At 39.8% G+C, this 27976-nt stretch overlaps 1 protein-coding gene across 2 annotated transcripts; it reads right to left on the bottom strand.

Annotated features, from left to right (window-relative positions):
* Positions 1 to 1939: 1939 nt before the first annotated feature.
* On the bottom strand, positions 1940 to 27976 carry HAAO (3-hydroxyanthranilate 3,4-dioxygenase). 2 transcript variants are annotated; one of them, XM_005142815.1, is made up of 10 exons: positions 27893 to 27976; positions 24953 to 25031; positions 21383 to 21466; positions 19722 to 19828; positions 16826 to 16915; positions 16092 to 16135; positions 5771 to 5916; positions 4592 to 4660; positions 3367 to 3453; positions 1940 to 2060 (listed from the first exon to the last, which is right to left on the bottom strand). In XM_005142815.1, the coding sequence occupies exons 1-9, from the start codon at positions 27970 to 27972 to the stop codon at positions 3367 to 3369; spliced, it is 786 nt and encodes a 261-aa protein (XP_005142872.1). In that variant the 5' UTR covers positions 27973 to 27976; the 3' UTR covers positions 1940 to 2060. The 2 variants fall into 2 exon arrangements, with proteins under 2 accessions (XP_005142872.1, XP_005142871.1); XM_005142814.2 differs by having other exon boundaries at positions 1982 to 2060; positions 3371 to 3453; positions 27893 to 27972.

Below are 27976 nucleotides of genomic sequence, written 5' to 3' on the forward strand. Positions count from 1 at the left end.
AAGAAGATGCCTTGTATATGCATAGGATATGGTTTTGTGATGGTGTGCTGTCATGGACATGCATGAACGAGCACATTGTCAACAGGAGTACATTAGGGAATGTTGCAGATGACATAACATACCTAACTAAGCTTTTGCCACTAACCTAAGCCTGAAATTCATCTTCATGAGCAAGATTGGCAGTGAAGTCCCCACACCGTGATACCAACAACCCTGGTGCCAGATTATCTACTGAGGTAACCACACATAGACAGAAACAGCTCCTAATAGCTGAAAGGAACCAGGAACCAAACTCGCATCTGGCCAGCTTCCTCATAAGCAGGGGTACATCTCATTTAAAGGTACCATTGTTGGGGCAGTTGTAGGTTTCTGAACCACAGTGGTTAAGCACACTGGGAGAAGTAAAAAGCATGTTCTCTCTGTGCTCCATTTGTGCTCTGGTCTGGTTCTTGCTCTGATTTGAGGCACCTAGCATAGGAAGTGGGTAGAATTCATGTGTGCAAGCACAGGTTGTCATAAAAGGACTTCATCATAAATATCGTTTGAGTGGGGCCTTAATTGTAAATCCTGGGAGGTATCTAATCCAGAGGTACCTTCATTATTCTTTCTGCTTCTGGGTGGGTGAAAGCTGTTGATTATTCTGGACATTGTTCTACGTGTTCCTGTTGTTTATGCACTTACAATTTGGTGTGAAATACAGAAATGTTTCTGTGGCTACCCTCTGACTGGTGGATGGAAAATGTAACATCCTGGTACCCTAAATTCCTCAATGACAGCTGTTTGCTCAAGGAGAAAGCAGTTCTGCACACATGCCAAAACCAAGGATAACCAGGTAAATTAGCTCCTTTTTCAAAAGGAATGTTGTGGCTCCTTTTCATATGTGACACCCCAATAGCCTTAAGGACTAGGCTCACTTTCTCAAATTAGGTTCCTTATTGTTAGGAGGATGTAGCAAAGTCCTGCTGTATGCTTTACTAGGAAATCCACTGAGCTTACATGTAATGTACAGATTAAAGCCAGGCCACCTGAATCTTTCCCATCAGAAGAATGAAAGCTTGAACATAACATCCCAATTTAATAAGCTTTGCAGGTGATAGGTATATTTTCTGAACTTCATTTGTTTTCTGCTCCCTTCTTCCCAAACACACTTCTTGGGCTACTTTGACTTGAGATTTCTGCTGCACAGGAATGCTCATGACCTCCACAGGTGCTCCTGTGTTAGTTATATTGCAGTGCTATGTTCTTCATAATGCAGAGGCAGCAGCCAGAGTGGGATGTGTGGCATGTCACTGTGGTTGATATTGTGTTGCTGGAGTAGGTAAACTGATGTTACCTGAAGTCAGTGTAGCAGTGGTTTAAGTCATGCTTGATGTTGCTGCAGGTACCACTTCCCCCTTCACTAATGCACCTTTCTCTCATTCACAAAGTGCTGAGATCTTCTATCAGCATTTTGGTTTTTATAGGCCCTTTTAGCCAAATAGCTCAGCAAATCTGCAAGCTACAGCCCACTAAAGCTCCCCCACTGTGGGCTGGGTAACTAATGTTATAACCAACTTATTAGAAATGACAAGACTGAGACAAAGAAGTGAAGACTGTTACTTAAGCAAGCATAAAAGCATGGGTCCTGTCTCCTACCTCTTATGGCAGAGACTTGCATTTGAAAAGCCTTTTGCTTATTCTAGATAGTATCCTATACATTATTATATTAGTAATCCTGCTACTTGGATCTGTCTTCATTTCCTGTCAGGTAAGAATTATTGTTCTGTTTGGTTTTTTAAACAAAACTATTGATTGTAGATTTTTCTGACAAACTATGGGGTGAAAGGGGGAAGTTTTAGCTGGATACAGCACTTGACTCCAATAATTCAGTGTAATCATTGGCTTAGACTAATCACCTTTCCAGGTATTCTGACTAACAGATCATTAAGCAAAGCCAAGTAGGTTAAAACTGAGTTATCATCCAGGCCAGCTGACACAGGAGCTAGGAATAAGGCTGCTTGCGCTTTGCATCCTGAGCAATGCAGAGAGCAACACATTCTTCTGTTCTTTTCCAGGAGTACCTAGAAAAATAGAGAGATGATCCAGTGTGTATGGGGGGAACCGCACACTCAAACCAATAACTACAACATTGGTGCTGCTGAAAAGTAAGGGAAAATGAACAAGTTCTGTTCTGAATATACTTGTTCTCTTTGCGTATTGGCCTGTCTTGTGATATTGAAAGAAATTGGTCTGCACCATCACTAAGCCAAACATTATGATGTGGTGAGGAAGAATGTGTAGCTGCTTATAGATGAACCAAGCAGAAAGGTATCTGTTCTGATCGTGGTGACAGGAGGATCAGAACAGAATCACCTCAGTGCAGGTATTATATTAACAAAATCAGTATCCACAAATTCAGTAGTATTTGCCTTGTGGTCATCTCTCTCATATTAGCTGTTTCCAATGGCCAGACATCAGTCAGGGTGCAAGTGATGCGTTCAAAAGGTGCCTGCTGCCAAGATCTGTTAAACGCCTTAATGCTGGCATATCTCTGCATGTGCATCATGCCATGACTTTGAAAACACATGTTCATCTGTTGGACTGGAGGACTGGGGATTAATTTAAGTGCTTTCACAGAAGTGATGGAAGTAATAGTGAAGGGTGGAGGTGACTACATGTTGGAATCGGAGGTGCAGTTTCAGCTCTTTCAGCAGATGTTTTCAGTGCTGTGCAAAAGGTGCAAACTGCTACTACCTATGAGGCTTTTCCTGTAGGAAAGAAGGCCATTTTTGTCATCTGCCTATAATCTCCTGCATTGCATTACCAGTGAGTATACATCATCCTTCATCCTCTTGGTGGGCACTTTATAACTCATGCCACTCATCACGAGAGTTGGCAAGTTCTATCCCTTTCCATTTCCCCTGGAAACTAAGTTTTTTTCCTTTTCATATACCCTGTGTGTCATGATTATGGAACAGCCATATGCATCCTGCTCCAGGAAGAGAGCTGGGTTCTCAGTCTGAACCCCAAATCTTGCTGCACTGAGGTTGATTAAGCCTGGCCTGAAGCTTAGGGTGTCTGCTGTGATTGCCAGTGGGTGAACTTGTGCAGTCTACCTCTATGAATGGTCTTTTGCATGCTGCTTTTTCTTGGTAGTGCATATCTTTTATTTTCCCAAGTTTTAATGCTAAGAGGTGAATAGAATGAACATCTAGCTTTGTTTCCTCCTGAAGAAGCTTCTGCCCTGAGGAATAATGGAGGCTGTTGCAAATCCACAGCTTTCACAGGCACTGTGTTTCTGCACTAGCTGATGTGCAGCCTGGTGTGGACCAAATACACATTTTGTTGGAGGATGAGAAATCATGCATTGAACCACTTCATCTCTACTCACATAGTCTGGGCACGGACAAGCAGGCTGTCACCTGCAGAGAGAGTTAGAGCTTTACCATCCATGGTAACAGTTGATGTGCCCTCCTGAAGGGAAAGAACAGATAGTCAGCTTTTAATTCCCCATGTCCTGTGACTAGCAGAAAGAAGATGCTGCAGGAAAGTAAACCTTTTCCACTGAAAGAGCAATTTAAATCTGCTCTGTTTCATGAGGCCTTGCTAAATATTCAGCTGCTCCTCCCTGTCTGACGCTATTAGCATCAATAAAAACATGGTTCATTGTTCCCCATCATAACACAGCAACCCGCTGCCTGACTCTTGGGGTTACAATGCTACCAGTCTAACCTAGCAGCTCTGGAAATAATAACCTCTTCCTATCTCAGGCTCCTCTTCTAGTTTTGTGATTCCTAATGTCTTGTTAAGTCTTGGGAAGCAGTTCACAAATCAGCAGGGAGCTGACAGAAACACTCATAGGAGCCCATCCACACTGGAATGGATTCATCATTGTCTTGTCAAGGAGAGGAGCCAGGCTCTTGCCACCAACAAGGTCTCAATTGCACAGATGCTGTCTGCTGCTGTGTAAACAAATGGCTTTCAATACTTTTATGTCTTTAATCAGGATTTGATGGTCCCTGTGAATTTCAACAGAGCAGGAGCTAACAGAAATCTCCTCCCAGCTCCCCACCGGGTCTAGGCTGGCTGTGAATGAGAGCTAGCTCTTGTCTGTTTTCCCCTCGGGCTGCAAATCCTTCCTAGAAGCCAGCTGAACAAAAGACATCTGGATCACCTCCCACTGTGCTTCAGTATAAACAAGTTCTCAGAGTTTTTAATTGGTGTATTCTACCTGCTTTCACTTCAATATGAGGACAAATGCTATAATGGAGAAGTAATAGATGATGCTTTATTATCACTTGGAGGCATTCTGATATATTTACAGGATATACCCAGTGGAGGGTGTATTAAAATCCCCACCAAGACGTGATGGAGGATGCCAGTATCTGTGTCTTCCATGTAGAAGACGAGGAAGCAGACTGTTGTTATGGTGGCAATAGTTTACAGTTATTCTTCATGACAGCTTAAAGCTGAAGGGTGGTGCCTGCTGATGACCTTTCCTAAGAGAAGGTAATCATCTTAATTTCTGTTGCTGGTGCTAGAAGTCTTTACTACTGTTCAGTCTGAACTGAAATGTGAACCTGTTCAGTAACAAATGTGAATTGCCACGTACCAGCTGCCATATCCAGATATCAGAGTTCTTTTTGCTTTTCTCAGTTGTTCCTGGTCCATAAGCTATAACCTTGAAAGGAAATAGGGAACAAAAGTAATGGATCCATCCCAGTGGCCGGAGTGTACATATTCATCTTCCAACAGGATTTAAAACATTCTATTTTTACAGAAAAATATTCATAGAAGATGACATTATTTTTACAGACATTAAAATTCACATTATGTTTGGTACTCTCATATTGATTCCTACTGATAAAAAGGGAACTGATCACACCTGCCACTCCTTATGCTCCTCTGCATCCTCACTTATCTATTCCTTCTGCCTCCTCCCACTCTCAGCTTTGCATCTCTATCCTTCCTGCTTCTGTTCTTGGAACAGGCACTTCCTCCTCATGAACTCTGCACCCTGTTGAGAGCCTGTTGAAGTAGAAAAGCTTCTTCTCTAAGCATTAACCGAGCTGCAGACCGGACCTTATTGTTCTCATTATCTGCCCATTCTGTGTTCTTCCTGACAGTCCCACACTGTCACTATGCTGTCAAATGTATTGCAGTCTTCAGAGTGTGAGTCCAAATAACCCAGGGAAGGAACATGTTTTGCAAACTATTGTGCGTACAGCACAGATATTAAATGATGACAGCTTAATTTACTACCAGGCTAGACTGTGTTTGGCTGAAGTGAAGTGACATCGAGAAGTGCAATGCTTATCAGGCTCTCTGCTGTCCGGTTTTCCTTATTTCTGCTTCATGTAGGTTGAGGGGGAGGAAAAGTGTAATGACACCCCCAGCTTAGACTTGGTTCAGTTATGCTGTTCAAACACACAGGGAAGCCGAGCACACTCGAGTAGTGTTTGCATCATGCTGGTATTTCTGATTTGGTAACTATGGAGGGGTGGAATGAGCAAGGCGTTTCAATCCCAAAGGAAATGAATGGAAATAGGGTTCAGGTTAATTCTGTGAATGGAACTGAGTTAGGAAGCCTCTGCCCTAAGCTAGTCAAATGTGTGGATGAAGACAGGTGCTTCCAAAGGGCAGGGCAGGTTAAGACCTGTCTCAGGGTGCATGACTTCCTCTACTGACTGCATGTTGTTCCTAGGCCTGGATTCACTCAGTCTGGACAACAGGCACCTACTATTTATCTTAACAAATACCCCTCTCTTTCAGAGAAATTAGAGACTCCTACCTCTGTTTCAAAGTTATCTCCAAACATGCTCAAGGATTTCTTCTGCTGTATTTCACCACGATGATCATTCAACCAGCCTCGGAAGGAAAATGGCTCCATGACAGAGGTGAAGTTTAGAGGGAAAGGTGTTTCTTTCAGGATCTCATCTGTAAGGAAGGTGGAAGGTGATCACTGATGCTTGCTTCCCTTGATCTTTGCAAACATTTTACTACTGCTTACAGCTTGAAGGGTTCCATTTCCAGATACTATCTAATCAAAAGTCAGTTGTATCAGTAAAGAGTGCTATGGTCAGGACCTAAGGTTGTAAGATGCACGTATTATGTGTGTATCTTCATGGAGTTGCTTCTTCCAAGATGTTGTCAGAACTACTGTGCAATAGACTACATAGCTCTTCCTGGCACAGTCTGAATTTCAGGCCAGCTTTTGTGCAGATAAAATCTGGGCACTTTGCTAAGTGACCCCTTCTATATATCCCCATATAAGTGGAATTAGGCCCATAGAACCAGCTAACTCTGTATCTTTTACATGGTTAGTACTGGCTCTTATGTTGTTTCTCCTTTCTGTGTTTTTTAACACACTGACCACAGTGAAGCAAACAGGTTATCACAACCTTACATTTCATAAGATGCCTTTTCTGTGCTGTTGCTGGAGTTGCAGCTGGATTTCATTTCCAGTAATTCTCCTTCATAACTGGTTTGATTTTAAACAGCTGGACTGCTGCATGCACTTCCAGTGCAGCTGGCAACATGCAAGAATTGTGATGTGTGCTACTGGTAGACGAAGTTAGCTTTAGTTATTTACCAGCTCACAGTGAAGCGCGGAGGCAGCGCAATTGTGGTCCCAAGTAGTTCATTCTGAGATGCCATAAGGGAGCACCCTTGGCCTTATTTCAAGTAATAAGGCCAACTAGGTGCTGGAAAAACTCACTTAGATGGCTGTCTCTGAAGTGTGTTGAGGTAATGAACTCTCACAAATCTGTCTCTGTACTAGTAAGAGTAGGTTTTTTTACAGTATTCACTATGCAGTGTTCTTCTGGTTCTTTCCTTGAGTTTTCTTCCACTGCTCTGCAGTGTTCCAAATGTATCATTTCAGTTTTCCATAGAAGGCCATTTTGTATGCAATATATATTCACTTTTTGAACAACATGAGAGGTGGTCAGTGCCTCCAAGGGATAGCAGCTACTGCTGTTCAATAGATCAGAATAAGCACTGGCTGGCTACATCCATGTCCAGGCAATCTGGATGGAATGGACCCTTGTGTTATAGAAACAGGTTTTTGTTATTCAGATTTCTTCTCTCTTCTATTAAATGGAAGTAGTCAACCTGTTTCTGCAAATGATTTGTCTTGGCAATGCCTCCTTCAGGACAAACTGAAAGCAATCTGAAGAAATCTGCAGCAAAAGAATAACTTTTTTGTTTGAAAGCTTTTTTTCTGCAAGTTTTTTGTTTTAAAGAAAGCTTCCTCCTTTTCCATTATTTCACACCAATATTAACACACTTTTATTAGAAGCAAACTCCCCCAGAGAAATGAAGAAGGGCTGGAAGGAAAATGAAAATCTTTACATTAGATTTATTCTAATCTGGGTTTTGAAATATTAACAGGATCCAGTCTGAACATTCTGTACTTCATAATTTGATAATACTACAAAGCAGTTTTAAGGTCACTGATGATTTATGTTCACATTGCAATATGTTTGTCAGGTTTTATTTTTTCTTACTTTTTACAGGTTTATCACATTTGTTTTGGATGTAATTAGGAATCTTATGCACTTAGTCCTTAAGTTAGGGATATGCTCAACTACAGCTTGATTGGAACATTGTTCTTTGGCTAGGGTCAACACATTAAAGGCCTAAAATATTATGACATATAGTCACACACAGCAGAGGAGAAGAAAACATAAAGACATTTCATCAGGAGGTGCTCAGTGAATTAGTATCCCAATAGATTATATTTTTCATTAATAGTAGCAATCTTTACCTCTGAAGTAATATAAAGACAATAGAGTTTGGGGTTTTTTGGTAACAGAATGAACAGTTTACTCCTGAATTCAGAAAAGCCTTTTGGAATATGAAAAATTACCCTTAGTAGGGCTTCCTCCTAAAATGCATGCCCTGGGTGAGATAGTTACCCTGTAGGGCAAGAGAGAGATACCAAAATGCCATGAGTATCCTGCTCAGCTCAAGGGGATGCATCTCCACAGGTCAAGAATTGCAGCATCATGCTATTTGGATATCGTTGCATATATTTCTGCCTAGCCTGTACATTAGCTTTGAACAGTATCTCAGGTTATGTACAGCTGATGTGTTTCCAGAGTTCGTATGTATTAGTAATACTGTGAGACAACACGTTTAATGATGGTAAAGGTAAAAATAGGCCAGCACAGTGCAAGAAGACAGCAGTTCTAAGCTAGCAAGCTGAAAGTCTTGCGTATATCAGTAAGTGGAACATCAAATCTAGTATTTTCCTACATGTTCAGGAGATCCGATTAAATAGTTCAATAGCAAAATCCATTTTTTGTAGATCATTACTATTAAATATTCATATCACAGCAATCCATTCTTTGTGGGGTTTACAGCTCTTCAGCTTTCAATTAGAGTGTGATGCTATCATGTTGTGCTCAAGAAGACGTGTTTACGGAATGAATTTGTAAATAATTCAAAAAAGGAAATGACAGGTCTTAGAGGAATTTGATTTCAGTGAATAGAGACTGTTCTGAGGCTAAGAATATGAAGCTGTGCAAAACTGGAGTGAACACCTTGCAGGGAAGCAGCCAGTGAACATACAGGTAATTACTGCCTCACCAGATGTTATCTAAGGAAGAGTTTGAACTTGCTGGGAGTACTGTACTTCTGATAGTAACAAAGAGGACTGCCACTGGCCTACAAGGTATATGAGGGTGTATTTGCTTACCCCAACAAGGTATATGAGGGTGTATTTGCTTACCCCAACAAGGTATATGAGGGTGTATTTGCTTACCCCAAACTTGCATGGGACATGGAAGCTCCCTCTTCCCTACCCCTGTGATGTGCCTAAGCTCTCATGTCAAGAAATGAGACCATGTCATTCTCCTAGAGTGTTATTTCTTGAGACCTACTGTCTCCAAGCTCTTCCCGTAGCTCTTTTACAAATCTTGTTTCTTCAAGATTTATTGCAAAGGAAGAGAGCAATAGAGCATGGGAAATACAATATACTGAAATAATGTCACACTGATCACATGTCACCCTTATGAAATGCTGTTTTTACAGTGACATGCCATCTTTCACTTACAGGCAGCACATTCTAGGTGGAAGAATCTTTAAATCACCTTATTTGTTCTTACTAATGATGAAAGCCCTTCCATTCTAAGTCACCGTGCTGCCTCAGAAAAAGCCTGTCCTCGCATGCTGCAACCCCATCTCCATGGAAGGATGTGAAAGAGTCCCTTAGGAATGGTGCCTTCCTCTGCCAAAGCAGAAGACATCCTTCTCTAAAGTGAGTAGTTAGATCCTCTTTGCCTTTTTATCCTTTTAACTGAGTGTAAAATGGCCCAGACTGGGGATAAAGACCTCACAAGTTATTTTAGCATTATGTATTCATTTATTTATTTCTGCTTTTTAATCATCCCTTCTATCTCTTAAAGAATACTGTATCATAATGAACAGTTCTGATGTGACAGTTTTGCAGCAGTTCACATTCAATTGCCAATGCCACAGTAATACACACCTGGAGGTGTTTCTCTCATATGTGCCTACCTAATTCCTATGAAAAGTCTGCCTTATTGTCCACATTAACGGAAATGTCAGTGAGACCGGTAGGACTTTAATACCTCTCCAAATAAAACCTGTGGACTGAGGGACATCATTTCAGGTTTGAAGAAACAACTAGTTAGCTTGTTCCATATAACAGTCTAGTGTGAAAGCACTGATGGTGACCAATTACTTTGGGGATGGTTGGTTCATTTCACTGATGTTGAGTATAGATGCAGAAACATTTAGCTGGAAATGCAGCCCTCACTTGGTGTAATCATACATTTCCCTGTGTAATTGTGTTTGTTTTTGTAGCATGCCCTGAGAATTGGCATGACTGGTAATTTATGACTTGTCCCTGGTAATTATTGCTGGGCACGTTTCTCTGTGTCATTAAATCTATGCTGGGAAAAAGAAAAAGAGCAATATTTCTTTTTGTAATTGAAACAAAGAAGTTTGAGGGAAGGTTTGAAAAATGCTTTTGCAATAAAGAAATACAGCCTCTTGAGAAGGAGATCTCACCAGCCAGAGGGAAGGCAATAAATTACAACAACAGCATTGCAAGACATAGGCCATAATTCTGTTCCAAGGCTTTTCATATCTGGCTAGGTTATTGTAATTAAGAATGATAAATGCTGACCGTATTCCAATCCTAACATCAGGAGTCTTAACTTTTGCTTCTGAATCTGTCTTTTATATAACTGTAGGCACTTCATTAATTATCTGTGCATAACTTTGCTTCCATAGGAGAGGAATAGGATATTTCAGTATAACAAATGCTCAGGCCTCACTGCATTTGTGAGACAAGGATTTGTACAGCGTGTGCGAGCTGTTCCTACTAAACAGGCTTAGAAACACTAGTGAAAATGCCAGCCTGACTCCATTAGTGAGTTTTCTGTTTCAGAAGTTGCTGTCTGGGGAGCATTTAAGAGCATAAGGAAGAAAAAAGGTACCTTATTAGAGAAGACATACCTGCTGTGAAACTGCTCTGAGCTTCACAGCTCTTAAAAATATTAGGGTTTTCTCCCACTAAAGTCTGAACAGAAAGGAAAACAACTTTATAGGGCATTTATTCCAGTTTCCCTGATAGGATTATTATATACATTATCTGCTAAAGGTCACCAGTGACTTGGTTCCCATGGTGAAGCATTACAAGAGCTCCTGAAGATTACAGTTTATGTGCTGCCTTTCTTTGAGGAGGCTCAGCTGAGAATATTGTGGGGGAAGCAGACTTCTTCCTGGAGGTTTTGGGGTTTGTTTTTGTCTGACTGTTGTGATTTGCAGTTCTGGGAGCCTAAAGAACTTCCTGAATCATTCATGGCTTCAGAGAACGTGCAACCTGCACTCCTGGTTTTGGGATGATGTGTTGTAGTTGGGGATTAAAAGGTTTAGCAGAAGTCTTCATATGGCAAATTGTAGCAGCCATACTCCAGACACTGTACTTCTACTTTATTTGTGCATTAAATGTTGGTGATAGGTTGGTTTCTTCATAGGATAGGTTCTTCATCTCCAGTACTTTCTATATACTCACTGGGGACCAGTGTGGTGTGGAAAGTTGTTAAATATGGAGGGAGGGGAAATAGATGAAGCCCAGTGAGACATTGTATGGATATACAGAATTGGAGATGCACATTAGATGATTCTGTTCCCTTCTACTTTTTGCAGTTCAGGTGGTTTTCAGGAGAGATATGAAAAAGACTTGGGAACTACTTAAAGGTTTTGGGTATGACAGGATGAAGATGAATGGTGTATTTATGTCAGCATCTTTGCCAGAATAGAGACTATGAGGATGATATGAAAAAGGAGTATATTAAAGTTGTTGATAAGGTATCAGAACAGTGTTTCAGAGAACTGTACAAGTATGGTGGGTCTAGACAGCTTAAAACAGTTGTTGCTCTGTGTCAGTTTGAATACTGTCGTGTCCTAGAGGCCTCTGGTGGTTGTCTGCCAGGTAAATTCCCTAGAGGAACACTCATTAATATCTAAATGCTTATATGCTCTGTTTCTTTTAATACAAGTATTCAAAGCAGAAACAAGCAATATAGGAAGAGCAATCGATCTCAATATGTTTGAAGTCCTTAAAAGGTGAGAAGTGAATCGAAGAGAATCAAACAGTCAGTTTTCTAAACATCTTCATAGCAAATAAAACTTCAGGGTTTTCTTATTTTCAGCTATTAACACTCTTCTCTTTTGATCTGCTTGTTTTTATACACCAATGAAACGAGACTACAGAGGTTGCACTGAATTAGCTACAGAGGATTAACAGCACAGAAGCTGACTATTGTAGTGCTGAGCTCACCCTTATAATTTGTTTAATAGCACTTCTGAAACCAGAAAACATTTGTTTATGTACCATGCCCTAGGCTATATGGTATTTCTACTCCAATTGACTGAAGAAATTACCCAGTTTTTCATACTCATTCAGACCCTTAGGCTTTGCTCTGAATCACAAGCATCAGACTGTGCTGTATTCACAAGCATCAGACTGTGCTGTATTCACAAGCATCAGACTGTGCTGTATTCACAAGCATCAGACTGTGCTGTATTCTAGCAATACCAAGCAGTTTTTAAGTCCAGGCTGTAAATTACCCTAGATTCACCTAAAACTGACGAAAGCTTTGCTAGTGAAGTCACTACAGGACTGTTTTGGGGTGTTTTTGTATCGTAGATCTGTATGTTCACTGGCAATAAAGCTTTTATGGGAATTCAAATTTCATTTATAATTAGAAGTAGACTAATTTGGATAAACAAACTGGCCATACTGCCTACATCACTAATGTTCTTGAGGATAACTTTTAAACAGGTTTAACTTAGGAAAAGCCTTTTCTTGCACTTTTCCCCATCAGATTTCACATGAAGGAAGCCTGGATTAGTTCAGTGAGCATGGCAGGATACACTTTTGAACTTCTGGATACTTCTGTGAACAATATTGAGCCATCACTGTTTATTAGAACGTGGGTTTGTCTGTCTGAGCTGTCTTTGTCCTCTTGAATGTAAAACTGGGATGAAATAGAAATCCTGAGAGAACCTTGCTTCCAGTCTGATTCAGCTGAAAGGAACAAGAGTTGCTTTGATAGCTCTGACTCTTTGTGTCAAAAACTGTGTAAACCAAACCAACATATACCCTAAATATATTCACCCTCATTTATAAAAGGAGGGTCAGCTTTATCGGGCTCTGTTTCTAGATGTGGTAACAAAAGAGGTGAGTAATTCAGTACAAAGCAGTGCCAGGGAAGATGCCTTAAGGATTGCCTGCAATACATGCTTCTGGTTATATTTTATCTCATGGTATTTAAGTCACTCTTCTAAAAATGTATGTTTTTAATAGCTATTGCTTTCTCTTCATATCGTCTGAGTACCCTGCTTCCTGAGGGGCTTGCTCTGCTGTTGGCTGAGACACAAACCATAAATAAACCAAGAAAAGCTCAGGACTCGGGTGCCTGGTGGCTCTTTGAAAGCAATCGGAGCTTGATTGATTCCATTTATAACTTTGCTCTAGGAGTGAGCTGCAATCAAGGGTTTCTTTCACAACGTTTGCCTTCAATTTTGTTCCATTTCTCTTAAAAAGGTGAGGTACTTGTTCAGGCTTCTATAGAGATGAACCTGAAAGTGCTGCAGCTGGCACTTGTAAACTGATGGGATTCTGAGCTGAAAGCCCCCTGCCCAGGCCAGCTCACATCTTGTTCATATATATCTGAAGTGAGACATAGTGAGAAACTGCTGGTAGCTTATTACGTGGTAAAAGATCCTGCTGGTTGTTGAGTTCTGGGTCTCAAAGACAACAGGAGCTGCTGAGGGGATAAATCCAGAGCAGGATTTCTCTATCAGCTGAATATACCTCCAGAAGGAACATACCACCAGCTTCCTCGTGTCTCAGTTTGTTGGTCTGGGGTTTCTAAACACAAGTCTCACAGACAGCAGTTGCTAGCTGGAAGTTCTGTAACCCAAAAATGTGGGGTATCCTCATGTATAAAACATCATTGAGGCTTCGAGCTTCTTGTTGTCCATGAGAACTGAAAACTGGAGCTGTTCCCCAGGCTAAAAGCCTGCTGTGTAGCTTTGTTCTGCTTATAGCAAGAGTGAAGCCAGGAGTGTGTCAAATATTTCTTGTCTTGACTTAGTAGTTAATCCAAGAGGAGAATCCATTCAGGGTGGAAGATGTATTGATCCCTGAGCACAGTAACTATGTTTACTCGTTTTTCTTTCCTTTTGTTGAAAAAACCCTCTTTTTTAATTTTTCATAGAAGTCTTTCGTGCCTTTTGGGATTTTTACAGCTTTTGACCAAATTGCAATGAAAGAGCTTCTGTACTGGATTTATCAATAACAGTTTCTCAGAGTTCTGTGTTTAAAAGCCAAGTGTCAAGATATACTGTATCTTCTGATTGTCAGGTTATAAATCTTTCATGCTCTTTTTTCCTGTACTGGTGTATTTAATTTGTTACTGACACATAAGCTCTCAACTGGGACTGCTGAGGGATGCTGATTGGAAATCACTGTATTGAACAAGGATGGTATGTGTCAGATGGTATTTTTTTTGTTATAGCAGCATCTAGAGGCTTCATCTGAAACTGTATTTCCTCTGCTAGACTGTATGAACACAGTGAGAGACAGTACCTGCCCTAACTGTGCCCCTACCCCCCTATTCAAAACCCCAACTAAACCAAACCATCCACACCCAACCATGTCCCATGGGTGACATGCTCAACTTAAAATAAGATGAAATTAAAATACACACATTTTGATGGTTCATATAAGGTAAATTCAGATCTTGGTGATGACAAGACTTTGTTGTAAGAAACACCAAGCCTTTTTCTCAGAAGTACATTTCCTAGTCAGTAAAAGCCAATGCCAAAAGCTGGTTCAGCTATAAAGTCTTTCAGGCAGGGTTTCCGAGTGGTTTAGCATTTCCTAATTGCAAGGACTTGTACTGTTGTTGTTCAGTCCACAGGACTCTTATGTGAACTCCTCATTTGGGTGACAATGACTTAGTTGCCTATCTTAAAGAAAGTTTATGTTCATACAACAAAAAATCCTTTTCCCAGTTTTAGGATTTGAGTGAGAACGTTGTTTTGGTAGTGATTGAGGTGGCAGGCAGTGACATTTGTATGGTGACTATCAAGCTGAGAAATGGGATAGATGTGGGAATTATGTTCCACTAGAGACAGTATTTCATGAAAATCCTCTTACTTAAGATATTTGGGAATGAATATGGAAACTAAGGACAACTGGTTCCAAAACCTTTCTGGAGAGGGGAAGACTGATTTAACCTGTGTCAAGAGCTATGGAATGTAAGTTATGACTGTGACTGAAGGAGGATGTGACAGTTTGTTATGTGGTGGTAAGAGTAGCATAGCTGGATATTGGAGCTATACATGTGTGCACATACAGTACGCCTTAGCCATGAATTTCCTGATTGGTGCAGGATGTGCTCCAGTCAGTCATTTGCATACATGAAACAGCAGAGTGATTTGAAATGGCAAACTCAGTTGAGCAGTGGGATTGACTCAAGTGGTGGCCTTCACAATAGCATTTGGTTGACTGGTGCAGGAACTCTCCAGGTGAGAATCAAGGGCTGGAGATCCCAAAGGCAGCGCCTGCTGTGCTTAAGCTCGTTCATACTTTTGCATGTTTTGATTAAGAACCTGGCAATGCCATGGAGACTGTCCAGGTAGTTCCTGCAGCAGAACTGACCAGGCTGCACTCAACTGGAACACTTGCCAATAGTCCATAGAAGCTCTTCCTGAAGGTCCAGAAATGGTCACATAGTGTAGTCTTTTGTACGTAGTTAAGACAGGTGGGTGGTATTTTGTACACAGTTTATGTTCACAGCAGTGGATCGTGCACATGCTGTGGATGTTCATATAGACCTATGGGCCAAAAGGGTTGTAAGATTTCAGCAGAACTGGTTTCACACTGAAGGTGCTGTTGCAACTGTCCTTGCAATAGAGACTTTGGTTGCCATATAGAAAGCAACTGTGTTGGAAAGATGTGATTCCTAAAGATAACGAATAGGTTTGTTTCTTTAACAGGCACTCTTTCTGTGTCATATGTCTCCTTCCCACACACTTGAGAGGAGTTATGACGGGAGTATCTGCTCCAGTGCAGAAGTTACAATCACTATCCACAAACAGAAGCAAAACAAAAAAATAGAGCAAGGCAGCATGAAAATGAAATGTTAAATGGATCAGACCCTACATGGATTAAAAGTATCTGTCTTTCTCTAGGTGTCCTTATTTCCCAAGAGTAGTTCACAGTGTGGAGTTACAAGGAGTAAAAGTAGGTACAGGATGTGTAGATTCAACTCACGAAAGTCTCATTCTGCACAGTCAGAAATGCAGGTTTTTTAGCATAAGACTTGAATGGCATGCAGGGATAGAGAGGTTTAGATTTTATACTGCACAGTTACCTGATGGTATCATATGGACAACCAATCATGTCTATGGATTTTACTCATGGTTGGGGTAATGAAAGGAATTGCTTCCCAAAGTAACTTTAATTTACATAATAAGAACTCCAGAGATGTGGTCATTTTCTGTGGAGAGAATCACTGATGTTCAATGAACAATTTTCTAATTCTGAAATGAATTTACATTACCTGGATTTGGTTTTCCAGTTTGATATTGTCTTGAATTGAAAAATCTGGAATAGTAAACATTTAAACACCAGTAAAAAGTCATGCCCATGTTCTATAGATTAACAAAGACTAGGCAGTAATACTAGCCATTAAGCTTTGTGCTGAGAAGGGATGTACCAGATCCTCAGCTATTCAGCTGTTATTCAACAGGGCTCCAGCTTTTTTATTGACAGAGGGTTTGTCTTGAGGTCCTCCAGAATTCAAGACAATGAACAGTTTCCTTGCTCACCTTCAGGAAACATTTAACAAATCAATTGCTGATATTCACACATATCCTAGAAAGTCTCTCTCTTTTGCCACAATCCTGATTAATCATGATTAAAAGTACTGATGTTAAAGTAAGAGTGAAAGAAGCCCCAAGATAATTTAGTGTTTTTACCTAGTTAATCAATCAGTGTTAATGTTTCATTTGGTTCTCGTTGCACTTAGCAGAAGTGTGCCTTCCCTTGCTCAAAAACTGTGTTCCAGACAGATGATGTGAGGAACACTTGGTTTTATTTCATTTTAAAGCTCATTTCATGAGCTCGGGCTATACAAGATATGATGAGAAATTTGTAAAGCAGCAATTAAGTTTTAATAAGGCTATGTAAAATGCAGCATAAATTGAACATGAACTGTGTAAGTCACAGACTGATTAAGATCTATTAGATCATTTTAACCATTCTTCTGAAATTTCCATAGGTAAAAAAACTTACTCTTGAATTATTGGTGCAAGCTGAGTGCCGAGGTCTTCACAGTGAAACCATTTTTCAAAGAGGACATCAGTTGAATCTCCAACATAGTATCTGACAAAGTAAAACCACTAGTCAATCTTCTTATTAACTAACTGATCAGGCCATTTCAGGCTTGTCAAGAAAATAGCTGCTTTACATTGTGTAATAGTGTGATATTCACAAGCTTGGTGTACTTTGTTCTGATGAATGGTCATTTAGGGAGGCTGTTTCCCTGGTTAGCTGACCTGGCTGGTGGGATGCTCACACATCTGTGGAGGACCTCTTGTGATCAGCCTCAGGTAAGTCACCTAACTCCTGTACCAAACTTTCCAGATTTAATCCTGGAAAGGACTGGTGCCATCATCCCTCGGGACCTGTAACTCACTTTGGATGTAGTTACTGCAAAGCTAACTGCCCCCAAATGCCTTTTCCAGTAAGCACATCCATGCACCTATGACATAAATGTATTTAAGAGTCAGCTTGCTTATTGCCCATGCATAGGCTGACAAGAAAACAAGGTGGCTTCTGGATTTGTTATTAAAAAGGTAGGTGTTTGTCCCTTGTGTAAATTTGGGAAGTGTTGTTTTGCTCACCCATCTGAAGAGGAACTTAGTGCTTCACTTGTGTTATTTTATGTCTTAAAAAGTAAATATTGTGCTAACAAGCTAAGGTTGCTCTAATCTGTGGAATGGCGAATACATAATTTATCTCCAGATTTAAAAAGATGGCATGGATTGGCAAGGGAGTGATGCTCCAGTACAGTCATATTTTGACTGAATGTGTTTAGGTTCTGTGTGTCCTTTGAGTTACTGGATTGGTGTATGAAGAGGGGGAAAAGGGTCTTATATAATGATACTGTGCATATTTGTGTATGCGTGACTGTCATTTGTATCTATATACATGTTGTCCAGAAACTTTCTAAGAGCTCTCTGGCTCCTCAAGTTGTACAAAACCAGGGTACATGGAAGAGAACAACGTTATTAATGCCTACAGTACGAAAAAGCTGTGCTACAAGCACAAACCTTGAACACAGAAAGTCTACATAGAAGACAGAGGTTACAGATGTCTTGGTTGGGAAAAGGCTTTGCACCTGGGAAGGACTTTGCACCTTACTAGAATCACACAGCCAACATCAGACTTGGTTGTTCCTCCATTTGTTCACTATAGGATTAAGATTAGCCAGTGGTTTTGGGGGTTTTTGTTTCTTCTTATGGCACAGAGCATGTAATCATTACTTAGGCTGAAACACTGGTGCAAGCTACTTATTCTTCACTCGTACAGTAATCAGCATGCTGGGAGATCTGATTTATGACTGAGACTTCTATGCATGATAAATAACAGAACAGTAACATAATATTAGACCTTGAGTCAGCATACTTCAAAGTTTCTTATGACTCTTTGTACAGTGCTGCAGATGGCAACACTGGGAGGAAAGAGTAAAAAGATTTGAGGTTCTGGTCATAAACCCCAAAGAGTCTCTCCCAGGAGCACACAGAGAAACAGTGCAGGTTCAAAAGCATACCACTGTTCTCTGTTCAGGTGTCTTTGTTTACCACGTCAGTATGAGAACAAGGGCACTAAAACCAGTAAGTGATTCCTTTTCAGGCATCTGATTATATATTTTCAGTTAAGAGTGTGCATTGTTAATACAGTTTTCTTCCACTTGCAAACCATAGCTTTTAGTTTTATTTCTCCATAAGAGCATGACTAATTGGAGTGCAAATCTCTGGATCTACCTGGGATCCCTAAAAATCCATTTGTCATCTATCTCCTACCATTCGCGGACTTTGTGTTTAGGTTATTTTACCTAAGGTTGCCTAAAGTTACTAAAGCTACTTGTGTTCCTTTATTACAGATAAACACTGTTATCTGAATCACTGGGCAATGGTTTCCAGCCTGAAATTCCTTTTTAATCAGGTAAGTGTTCACAATCCACAGACCTGCAATGGAAGGAAGAAAAGGGACAAGTGCACAGATTAACAGTGTTTTAAACTATCTGGATTTCTCTTCAGCTTGGAATCCAGTCAAGTGAGTTTTGGGTTTTGTTGTGTATTTTGTTGGTGGGGTTTTTTTGTTTGAATGGTCCCTTTCTTAGTTTCTTCTTTCTTTCTTTAGCCTCTCTGGTTTGAATGACAAAGATTGTCTTTCTAGCTCTGCATATGTGACACCACTCATGCAGCAACCAGAACAGTAGACAAGAGGGCATTAGCTATTACTGATGGTTTAAACCTATATAGGTTATATGAATAGCTGTAAACTCTCATTTGTCAGCTGTTATCCAGTTAGTATCAACACAGCTTTACTAACTTAGTTAACATTACTACTATGACTTGCCTTCTTACACTTACGAATTCATGTACAGCACAAGGCTTAGTCCTGCTCCCACTAGAATACAAAGTAAACCTCTCATTTCTCTGAAGATATTGTTCTCATAAGGCAATAAAAGCCAGGCAGAGGCGTGTACAATGTAGAGGGGGTTAGCGTTAAGATAATTTGTTCCCAGTTTCCCACATGCTTGCCAAGAAAGCTTCTTCATCATTTCAGTGCTTACAAAGGAATTAATATTTTCCTTGCCAGAATTGATAAACTGATATTTTTGATTGGTGTTACAGAGCTCTGAGAATTTAAAACTTAGGGTGATACAAGCAGGCTGTACATAAGTAGATAGAACATACATTTAAGACATTTCAACATGTTAGTGTTTAATGAAATGAAATGCTAAATGAGCTCTCTGTTTATGTGTGTATAGATAAGTAGATGTGTGGATACAATTAGCACAAAATTGCCAGTGTGGATGTGATAAATTATCAGGCAAATAAAATACAGAAATGAATTTATATGACAAATCCTAACAGATTACCAGCAGTTTATACTTCACCTGAGCCCATCAATTTCTGTCTTTAATCTCTCCCTCTCAATCACAAGACCCATAGTGTTTGCATATCTCTGAGGAGAATGAGGTATCCTAGCAGGTAGGAGGAACATCTGTTCAAAGAAATGGGAGAGCATCAGTGTCAGGAAGTCTGATCTTTGTGTTATCCTTCCCCTGCCTTGCAACCTGAAAAATCCTCTACTCTGTTGATCCTGTGTTGCCCCTTTGCAGCTGCACCCACTTTGGTACCAACAGCCCAACAGATACTGTTTCTTGGTTTCCTCAATTAAGGATGAGCATTGACTCTGCCATCATCAGCACTGCCTTTATGGCAGCCAGGTCCTCACCTCCAGGTTTGACCATTCTCAGACGCAATTGAAATGAAAATCTAACTAATTGCTCATCTGGAATTCACAAATTTACTGCAATTTGTGTGTCAGAAATGGAAATGAAAGGCAAGTTTGTCAGCTGGAGAAAACACAGGGAACACCTGTGATTGCATGCTGAGGAGTGTTATTCTATCCAGACATAATCAACAAACAAGAGGGGCTACTTATGCAAGTGACAAAGTAAACAGGCAACATGTGGTTGGGAGAAGTCTGCTGCTGAAGATTGAGAGTAACACTTTTCCCAGCAGCTGACTGTATAGGAAGGTGGCAGCATGGGTTGAGAGAAGTTTAATAATAGAAATAAAAGTAAAATGTAATAATAATAAAAGGAAATGTATGTGTACAGGAAGTGAAAGGAAGGAATAAGCCCTGTCCCCTCCCTTAGCTGCCAAACTGAACTGAGGATTGTGCTTTACCAGGGCTAGTGTCAGTCTTCCCACTAAAGGATGCTCCTTTTTATTAATGCTTCTGGTACATGCCAAGATGTCAGCTCGATGCACTTCTCCAGTGTGAATGAAGTCTGACTGTTTGTAGGTTTGAAAATGGAGATTTCCTTCACTGAAAATGTCATAATAATTTTAATGACCTCAAGTTACTAACATGTCTTCTGTTTTAAAGGCTGGCCCTGCTAGATGTGCAGTTCAAGCTTGTGACAATAATAATGAGTGGCAGTTGTAGCACATCTAATAACTTGTAGTATTGCCAAGTAAAATATCTAGTCACACTCATTAAGAGCACTGCAATCTATGCTTTAGCAAGTCCATGAGTATAAAGAGAAACAGCTGAGTGCAGCGAGGTACATGTTATCCATAAATTGCTCTTTTCCAACCACTTTTGTATTGTGGCAGTTGCAGAGGCTGGTTGTGAGGTCTAAAGAAGGTTGAAAATAGCCCAATCTCTTCATTTCTAAGTTCTAGGCAGTTTGCTTAATGGCATGTTTGCATGGGTGAGCAGTATGTACCTGACTCTGTAAATAAGACTGATGGACTGGAATTGACTTGGCAGATTCCATGCCATGCAGGGGAATAAGAACTCTCAGTCTATTGCTGACTATCTGCATGGGTATCCCAAATGCTCAAACACTTTGATGTGTTATTGAAATCAGGAAATGTTGAACACATTGTGTTAATGACATGGGTTTTGTTATACTGCATCCAAGATGGGGGTTTTATAATCCTGACCCATCTCTTGCACAGCAGGGATAAACTGATGTTCAAATTCTTTCTATAAACTATTTATTTAACATACCTATGTACAACAGTAACAGAAAAACTTTACCTCCCCTTCTCGGATGACAATGTCTTTTCGTTTCCCATTTTCAATTATCTTCAAACACATATCTCCTTTAACCTGGTAAAAAAGCTGAAAGAACAGGAAAATAACATTCAGGCAAGTACTTTAAAACATTCTGTACTTCATATTCTGGATATAAAGGATATATGTATACATCCATTCGACCTCAATTGCAAATATTGGCAGATTTTTTCTAACCATAAACAGATTCCAGTCTTTGTTGCTTTTGAAAATGTTACTAAACGTGGATTATTTCCATTATCTTACATACATTTGACAATCTATATAACAGGTCTGTAGCTGCTATAGAGCCATTCTGGGAACTGCGGAATGGTTGGACTGGGTGAGCTTAAAGGGCTTTTCCAACCTGACTGATGCTGTGACCCTATAAGGACAAATCCAGCGAATTTATGATTCCGTCTTCAGTAAGTTTTCCATCGCTCTGTTTTCAGCGTTAGCTTTGCTGTGGGGCTTTTAGGTGCTCAGATCTAGCCTCATGTTTCATGTCAGGACTGTGCTATGGTCTGTAAGAAGGTCTCCCTTTGATCTGGAACAATGGGCACATTTTTCCTTAGTTTATATAATACAGAGGAATAATGCTTCAAAAAGCCAACTTTGCCAAACTTCTATTTGCTCTCCGTGTTCTCTTTGCCGTATTTAGAAACCAAATAGTTTATTTCATATAACTGCTATTGCAGCTAAAATTGTCTGAAACATGATTAAACATTAGAACTATAATGAAAAGAATTTTATTTATAGTAATTCACTACAACTTCCATAGCAAAATGGAAAACAAATAGGGGAAGGAGAAAACCTCTGAAGTATATGAAAACCCCCAAATAAACCTCTTCCAACATTAGAAAAGCTTCATCCATTTTCTGAATCAGTATTGTTTCCAAAAGAGTTGTGATATTTTAATACATGCCCCTGAAAACTCACCTTTATGAACATAAGAAAGAATAAATATGCTGCTGAGGGAATGAAACAGTGGAAGGAACTGAAGATGTACTGGAAAAGAGTTCATGCTGAGAGCTCTTACACACAAGTTCACCCTGTGCCAGGGACATCCCCATGGATAAATAAGTCCTGTCTAGATGGCCACTGTGCCAAGCTATTTATCTTCTTTGTACTCCATTTCCCCAGGTTCTTTCCGTGTCATTTTCTCTGGTGGTACTGAATGACCAGCTGAAATGCTCTAGTAGCCCTTGTTACCGAGTGCATTAGATAGAAAAGCCTCGATTTGTACATTGCTACTGCATAATGGGTCAGAATGAGACATGGATTTTTCTTTCTGGTTGAAAAATGTGGCTCAAGGAAGAAAAAAAGGTTCTTCACCAGTCTGTTCATCTCTTTTGTTACTAAATATGCTTATTTGTTAATTATTATTCTTTTTATACCTTCTCATTTTCTTCCTTTTCTCATTTTCCAGACCTCTGCCTTTCATTTTGCTTTCCTGCTTACTATGTGGCATCTTCTTGTTATGATGACACTAAAAACCCTCCTCTGATGAATTCTCACCTTACCCCTGAACGTTATGAGCCACCTAGAAGTAATTAACCTTAAGGTTTTTCTTCATCCCATTGCTCCATATGATCGTTAAAACTGCAGTTATGTCTGCTATGAAAGCTACATTTGCATAAAGGATTTGTGGGTTCTCACTTTGTGATTTGGCCTTTTAATAGGATGACTATAAAGTTTTTCTTCCGAATTATCACTCAGAACTATAAATGACATTTTGCCTGACAAAATAATGAGCTGATCACGGTTTTGAATGAGGTTTAGGGGTTTTTTTATCCCAAATCTAATTCAGGAATATGGCTTTTTATTAGGATATTCTGTCTCACAATTATTCTCTAATGGAAAACGTGGATCTATATTTGATCACAGGAAGGTGCAAATGTGGCTGATAAAAAGCTATCATAAAATGTAATGTATGACTATCTTGTACCTCCATCTAAGTGACCAAAATTGGCTCATATGTTAAACTGCTTTGTGTAACTGATTCCCACAGCAATGGGTAAGGGATGAATGACAATCCAGTCTGAACTGGGAGATGCAGGGAGAGACAAGATTGTAAAGACAAGGAAAAAGAAAATCTATATATTTAACATTATAGTGCAAGCTGTTGTATGAGTTAAACTTCAGCTCAGTTTTGTGTGTTCATCTCTTACTGTATATCTCTAATCGATTCTTCAGAGCAGGAAATAAATGAACTGTGTTAAAACAAGCAGGTTCAGTTACAGAAAAAAATAGCTGGAATCAGCAACTTCCATCTGAATCTTAGTGTCATTGACCCTTATGACAAAATTCACTCACTCGTTTTTTAATGTCATGTATAATACTTTATAATATGCCATAAAAGCAGTGTACTAATTAGCTATTCTTCAGTGCTTTCCAAGCAGCCATGCTGCAGATGTGATTGCTCCTTTCTCAGGGACATAACCATGTTGATGAAATGACATTTTGTTTTCCTCAGCTAAGTATCTCTGGAATTTCCTTGTACTATTGAATGGATGCTAAACTCTTCTGGTTGGAAACAGTCATTTCACATGCCCTGCACTGAGACCTGGTTTGCATCCTTCGCAGCCTAAACAACCTGCCAGTGTGGTCCTGGGTGTTGCCAGAGCTCCTCCTGCACAGCTGATGGGAAAGACATAATGGACATGCATAATGGAGTGTGTTGGGTAACTTGGTAGGTGATGGAGATGCTTTTATCCACAGCCACGGGTGTGAGACCGTAGTGGCAATCCAAAGGAGGCAGGAGTCAGACAGTGATAAAGCAGCATCTGCTCTTTCAGGTGTGATTACAATGACTACAGACACCTGCATGGCACAACAGAGAAGTAATGAAGGCTGTTGTGAAATGGTTGGGTTGGCTGAGAAAAGATTCAGTGAGAAGCAAACACTTTTTAAAGGGATTTACTGAACTTGACTCACTTCTGCCTTGAGCCGTGTAGATGCTGAAGCTGGGGCTCGCAAAGGTACTTTAGATTAGGTGGCCAAATTTTATTGGGATTACATGAAATTCAGTCATTCTGCTGGAAGCAAGGCAAATGGTCTCCCATCCTGAAATCCTCACTGCCAGGCCTTGTGTATCCCCTCTCCCTTAGGGGATCCTTAGTGCATGTGAAATATTTAACTCTGGTGTTTTTAATTTCAGAGTTACTTTTGAACTATAAATCAATCTCTTCTGCAACAAAATAGCACTTCAAAAATATCATTATTTTCCAAAGTGTTCCAATTATTTTCCATTACTTTCCAAAGTTTTGCTCCAGAATGTTGAAGTGAGACATTTTGATGTGTCAGAACAACTTTCTCTTGTTTCCTGTTGTAAATGAATTATAGCAAAACAGATAGGATATCATGTGCTTGTTTCAAAGGAAATGCACAGATGGTCTATGGTTCTGGTGAATGGTTCTGTTTAAGTCTTTCAATAGATCTAATAAATACAACATCACTGAGCCTGGCTTTGCTAATCTCTGGCTTCAAAAGTAGCTGCACTTTAATCATTACAGAGCTGTTAAAACAGAAAGATACAAGCAGGCTATGGGTTACCTCTTCTCCTTCTTCAATATGATAATCCTTCCTTTCATTTGGCCCTCCAACAAACATCACATTTAATTGATGGCGATGCCTAGAAAAGAAAGAGACATTTTAAAGGCACTTCCATTCCTGATGGTCTTTATTTCATTCAAGATCACTACTTTTGAATACTTTGAGGACAGTGAGTCAGTGAAACAAGGCTGAATGCTAAGCAACATCTAGAATGAGAACTCAAGAGCTCTTGGAGGAACCTCTCTGCTCTGTGACTGTGACTGACCAGAGGCCAGCTTCCTCCCTCCTGCTATTTCAGTGCTTCCAGCTATGAAAAGGGGACAAGTTACCAACTGTGAAGATAAAGGATGCTACATAAGAAGCTGGAAGATTTCTTTCAGCCTGAGCTGATTGGGTCAGGATCTGTAAAGGTAAAACACTTTAGAAGGTTAATAAAAGTAAAAACATACTTTTTTCCCCCCATTGATAGAATTACCAGAGATACAATAATAGAAATTATCAGCGAATTTCTCTTCTATTTATACTGGTTTTGCTAAGGTGGAACATTACCATAGTTTCACTGTGGTTGTAGCTAGTTCAGAAAAGGAAGTTCAGGCCCTTTGGCTTAACTCTGCCCCTTTTACAATCAGAACTGAGGTTTGTTGACCTCTGCTTTTCAGGGAGTTGATTCTGGGCAATACTTGGGCTAACAGGAGATGCTAATAACACGGAACCAGCAGAGTCGTATTCCCCTGCAACACGGAGAAGAACAATGTGTCCCTCTGTTAGCACCTTACAAGCCTGAATTGAGGTAAGCTATTCTGAATGGTTGAATATACATATTTGATCCGTTACCATTATCTTGTTTACATTTTAGAGTATTTAAATGATAATAAGCAACACATTAGGGCCTAGTAAAGCAGAAATAATAAGCTTCGAATGCCAAATTAGTTGGTCAAATAAAAAACTAAAGAATTAAATTGGATTAAAGTTATTAAATTGATCATTTTCGTGTTAGGAAGTTGTATACGTTACAGCACTTGGCTTCATGCCTGCATCCTAAAATAAGGAACTGAAATCAGATCTGTTTGTACCATGCAGATTTAATGTTCAGTTTTGAGAACACACTGTAATACTTCTGCATTAATAAACACTCCTACTAAAAAAGGCAGGAAGAGCAAAACAGTAACAACACAGCTAATAATTAATGACATAAACTCAAATCAACTCTGGAGAATAAAAGAAGAGAAAAGCAATTAAAAAAGGCAAGAGAAAAGGTGTCTTGTAACCTGCTGTTAAGGGGGGGGTTTATAAAAACCCATACATTTTTAGTAATACATACATAATTAGTAACTAAAAGTGAAAATTTTGCTCTATAAATCATTGTTGCTTAACTTGTTGTATGGCAAGTCCACCGCCAATTGTGTTACCCTATGGTTTTAACTGGGTTTTACACAACAAACAGGCAGCTATGGGTTAATCATTCTTATCACTAATAAGTATTTAATTACAACATCAAAAAGTTCCAGCTATGGCAAACAAGCAGGATTTGTTTAAAAATGATACTACAGCCTCCATGGCTTGTGCATATGAGCAGTGCAGCTGCTGGAACAGTCGGCATGCTGGAACAGTACAAATCTGGGAGTTCTTATAATTTTCCAGTGGAAAAAAACAATGGAGTGTGAGTTTGGACTGGTACTTTGCTCTTGTTCCTGTATGTGTAAGGGTGGCTGTTTTACCTTCACCTCTAGCAAATCTTTGCAGTTTAGTTTAAACTAAGTACATAACTAGAACAGAACTCTCCATTTATTGTGGGATGAGAAGATCCACGTGCAGATCAGAGTTCCACTGTCAGTACAATCACAATGTGCCTAGCGAGAATTTCCTCTGAAATAAGCTCAAAGGAATTATAATTTCACTCAATTATATAAAAACCAAACCAAAGCAGACCCTCCATTATTTATTTAGCACACAAATTTCTACCAGCAGAATGCCCGTTGTGAGACACCAGTGCACAGCCAAGTCATTAGGCCTGGATTTGGACCCACAGACAGGAACATTTCAGGATTCAAATAGTAAAGCAAGATTATTATTTTTCATTGAAAGAAAAAAAAAAGCTTTTTCTTTATAAAACCTGGTTTTATATTACTCCTTAGAATCCTTTCTTATGAAAGCTTTCTATATATATAATTTTAGACAAAATATATCATCCTCAGCTTCACTGACAAAAGAAATTCTTGCTAATGTTGTGACCAGAAGGTGCCACATTTTGGACTCCTTACACTGGGTTTGTTTATGAGCTTTGACACAGAATATTAATGCTGTACAACTGCATAATGCCCACACTTCTTCCTTATGTCAGTTGTCTCACTTGGAATATATTTCATAGCTTCAAGCTGCTTCTTCAGCCTCCCTACCCCTCCTTGACAGCTCTGGAAATGCCCTGGAAACCTGTTCTGGTGCCCCTGCCCTTCCTTTCTTCTCATCTCCCAGTGGTAAGCCCTACCAGTTTTGATTGCTTGTGCAGCTTTAGCTCCTTTGCAGTGATGTAGTGACTGTCAGCAGCTCTAACAACTTTTTCAAGTGGTAATTTGGTGCAACTCTGTGCTACTAAACCTTATCCTCTGTGGATGTGGATGCCACCTCCTCTGATTTCTGAGTTTATTGCCACAAGGCCTGACACAAATCCCTTAACTCAGTCTAACTGCGTACAAGAGACTTCAAGTTGAGGCAAATATATTATGTTTGAGTTGATCTTTACAGCTGATGCTGAGTTGCTGCAAAACCTTTCACTTTATTTCCTTTCTTTGAAACTGCACTGACTGCAGACTGAGAGGAACTGCAGTTTCTTATGGTTTTTACCATGTATGCATTTACAATGTATGCATTTTAGCAGCTTCCTCTTATAGCTAAGACTATAGGTAAGAACTGGTTTAAGAAAGAATAACTTCATTTACTTACATAAGCTTATTGCACACAGGTGGCAAAAAGGCAGATTTGTTATCTTCTATCCATTTTCTTACATTTATGAGGAGCTCCATGATC

This window comes from Melopsittacus undulatus, chromosome 3 (genome assembly GCF_012275295.1).
Source record: "Melopsittacus undulatus isolate bMelUnd1 chromosome 3, bMelUnd1.mat.Z, whole genome shotgun sequence".
Taxonomy (NCBI): domain Eukaryota; kingdom Metazoa; phylum Chordata; class Aves; order Psittaciformes; family Psittaculidae; genus Melopsittacus; species Melopsittacus undulatus.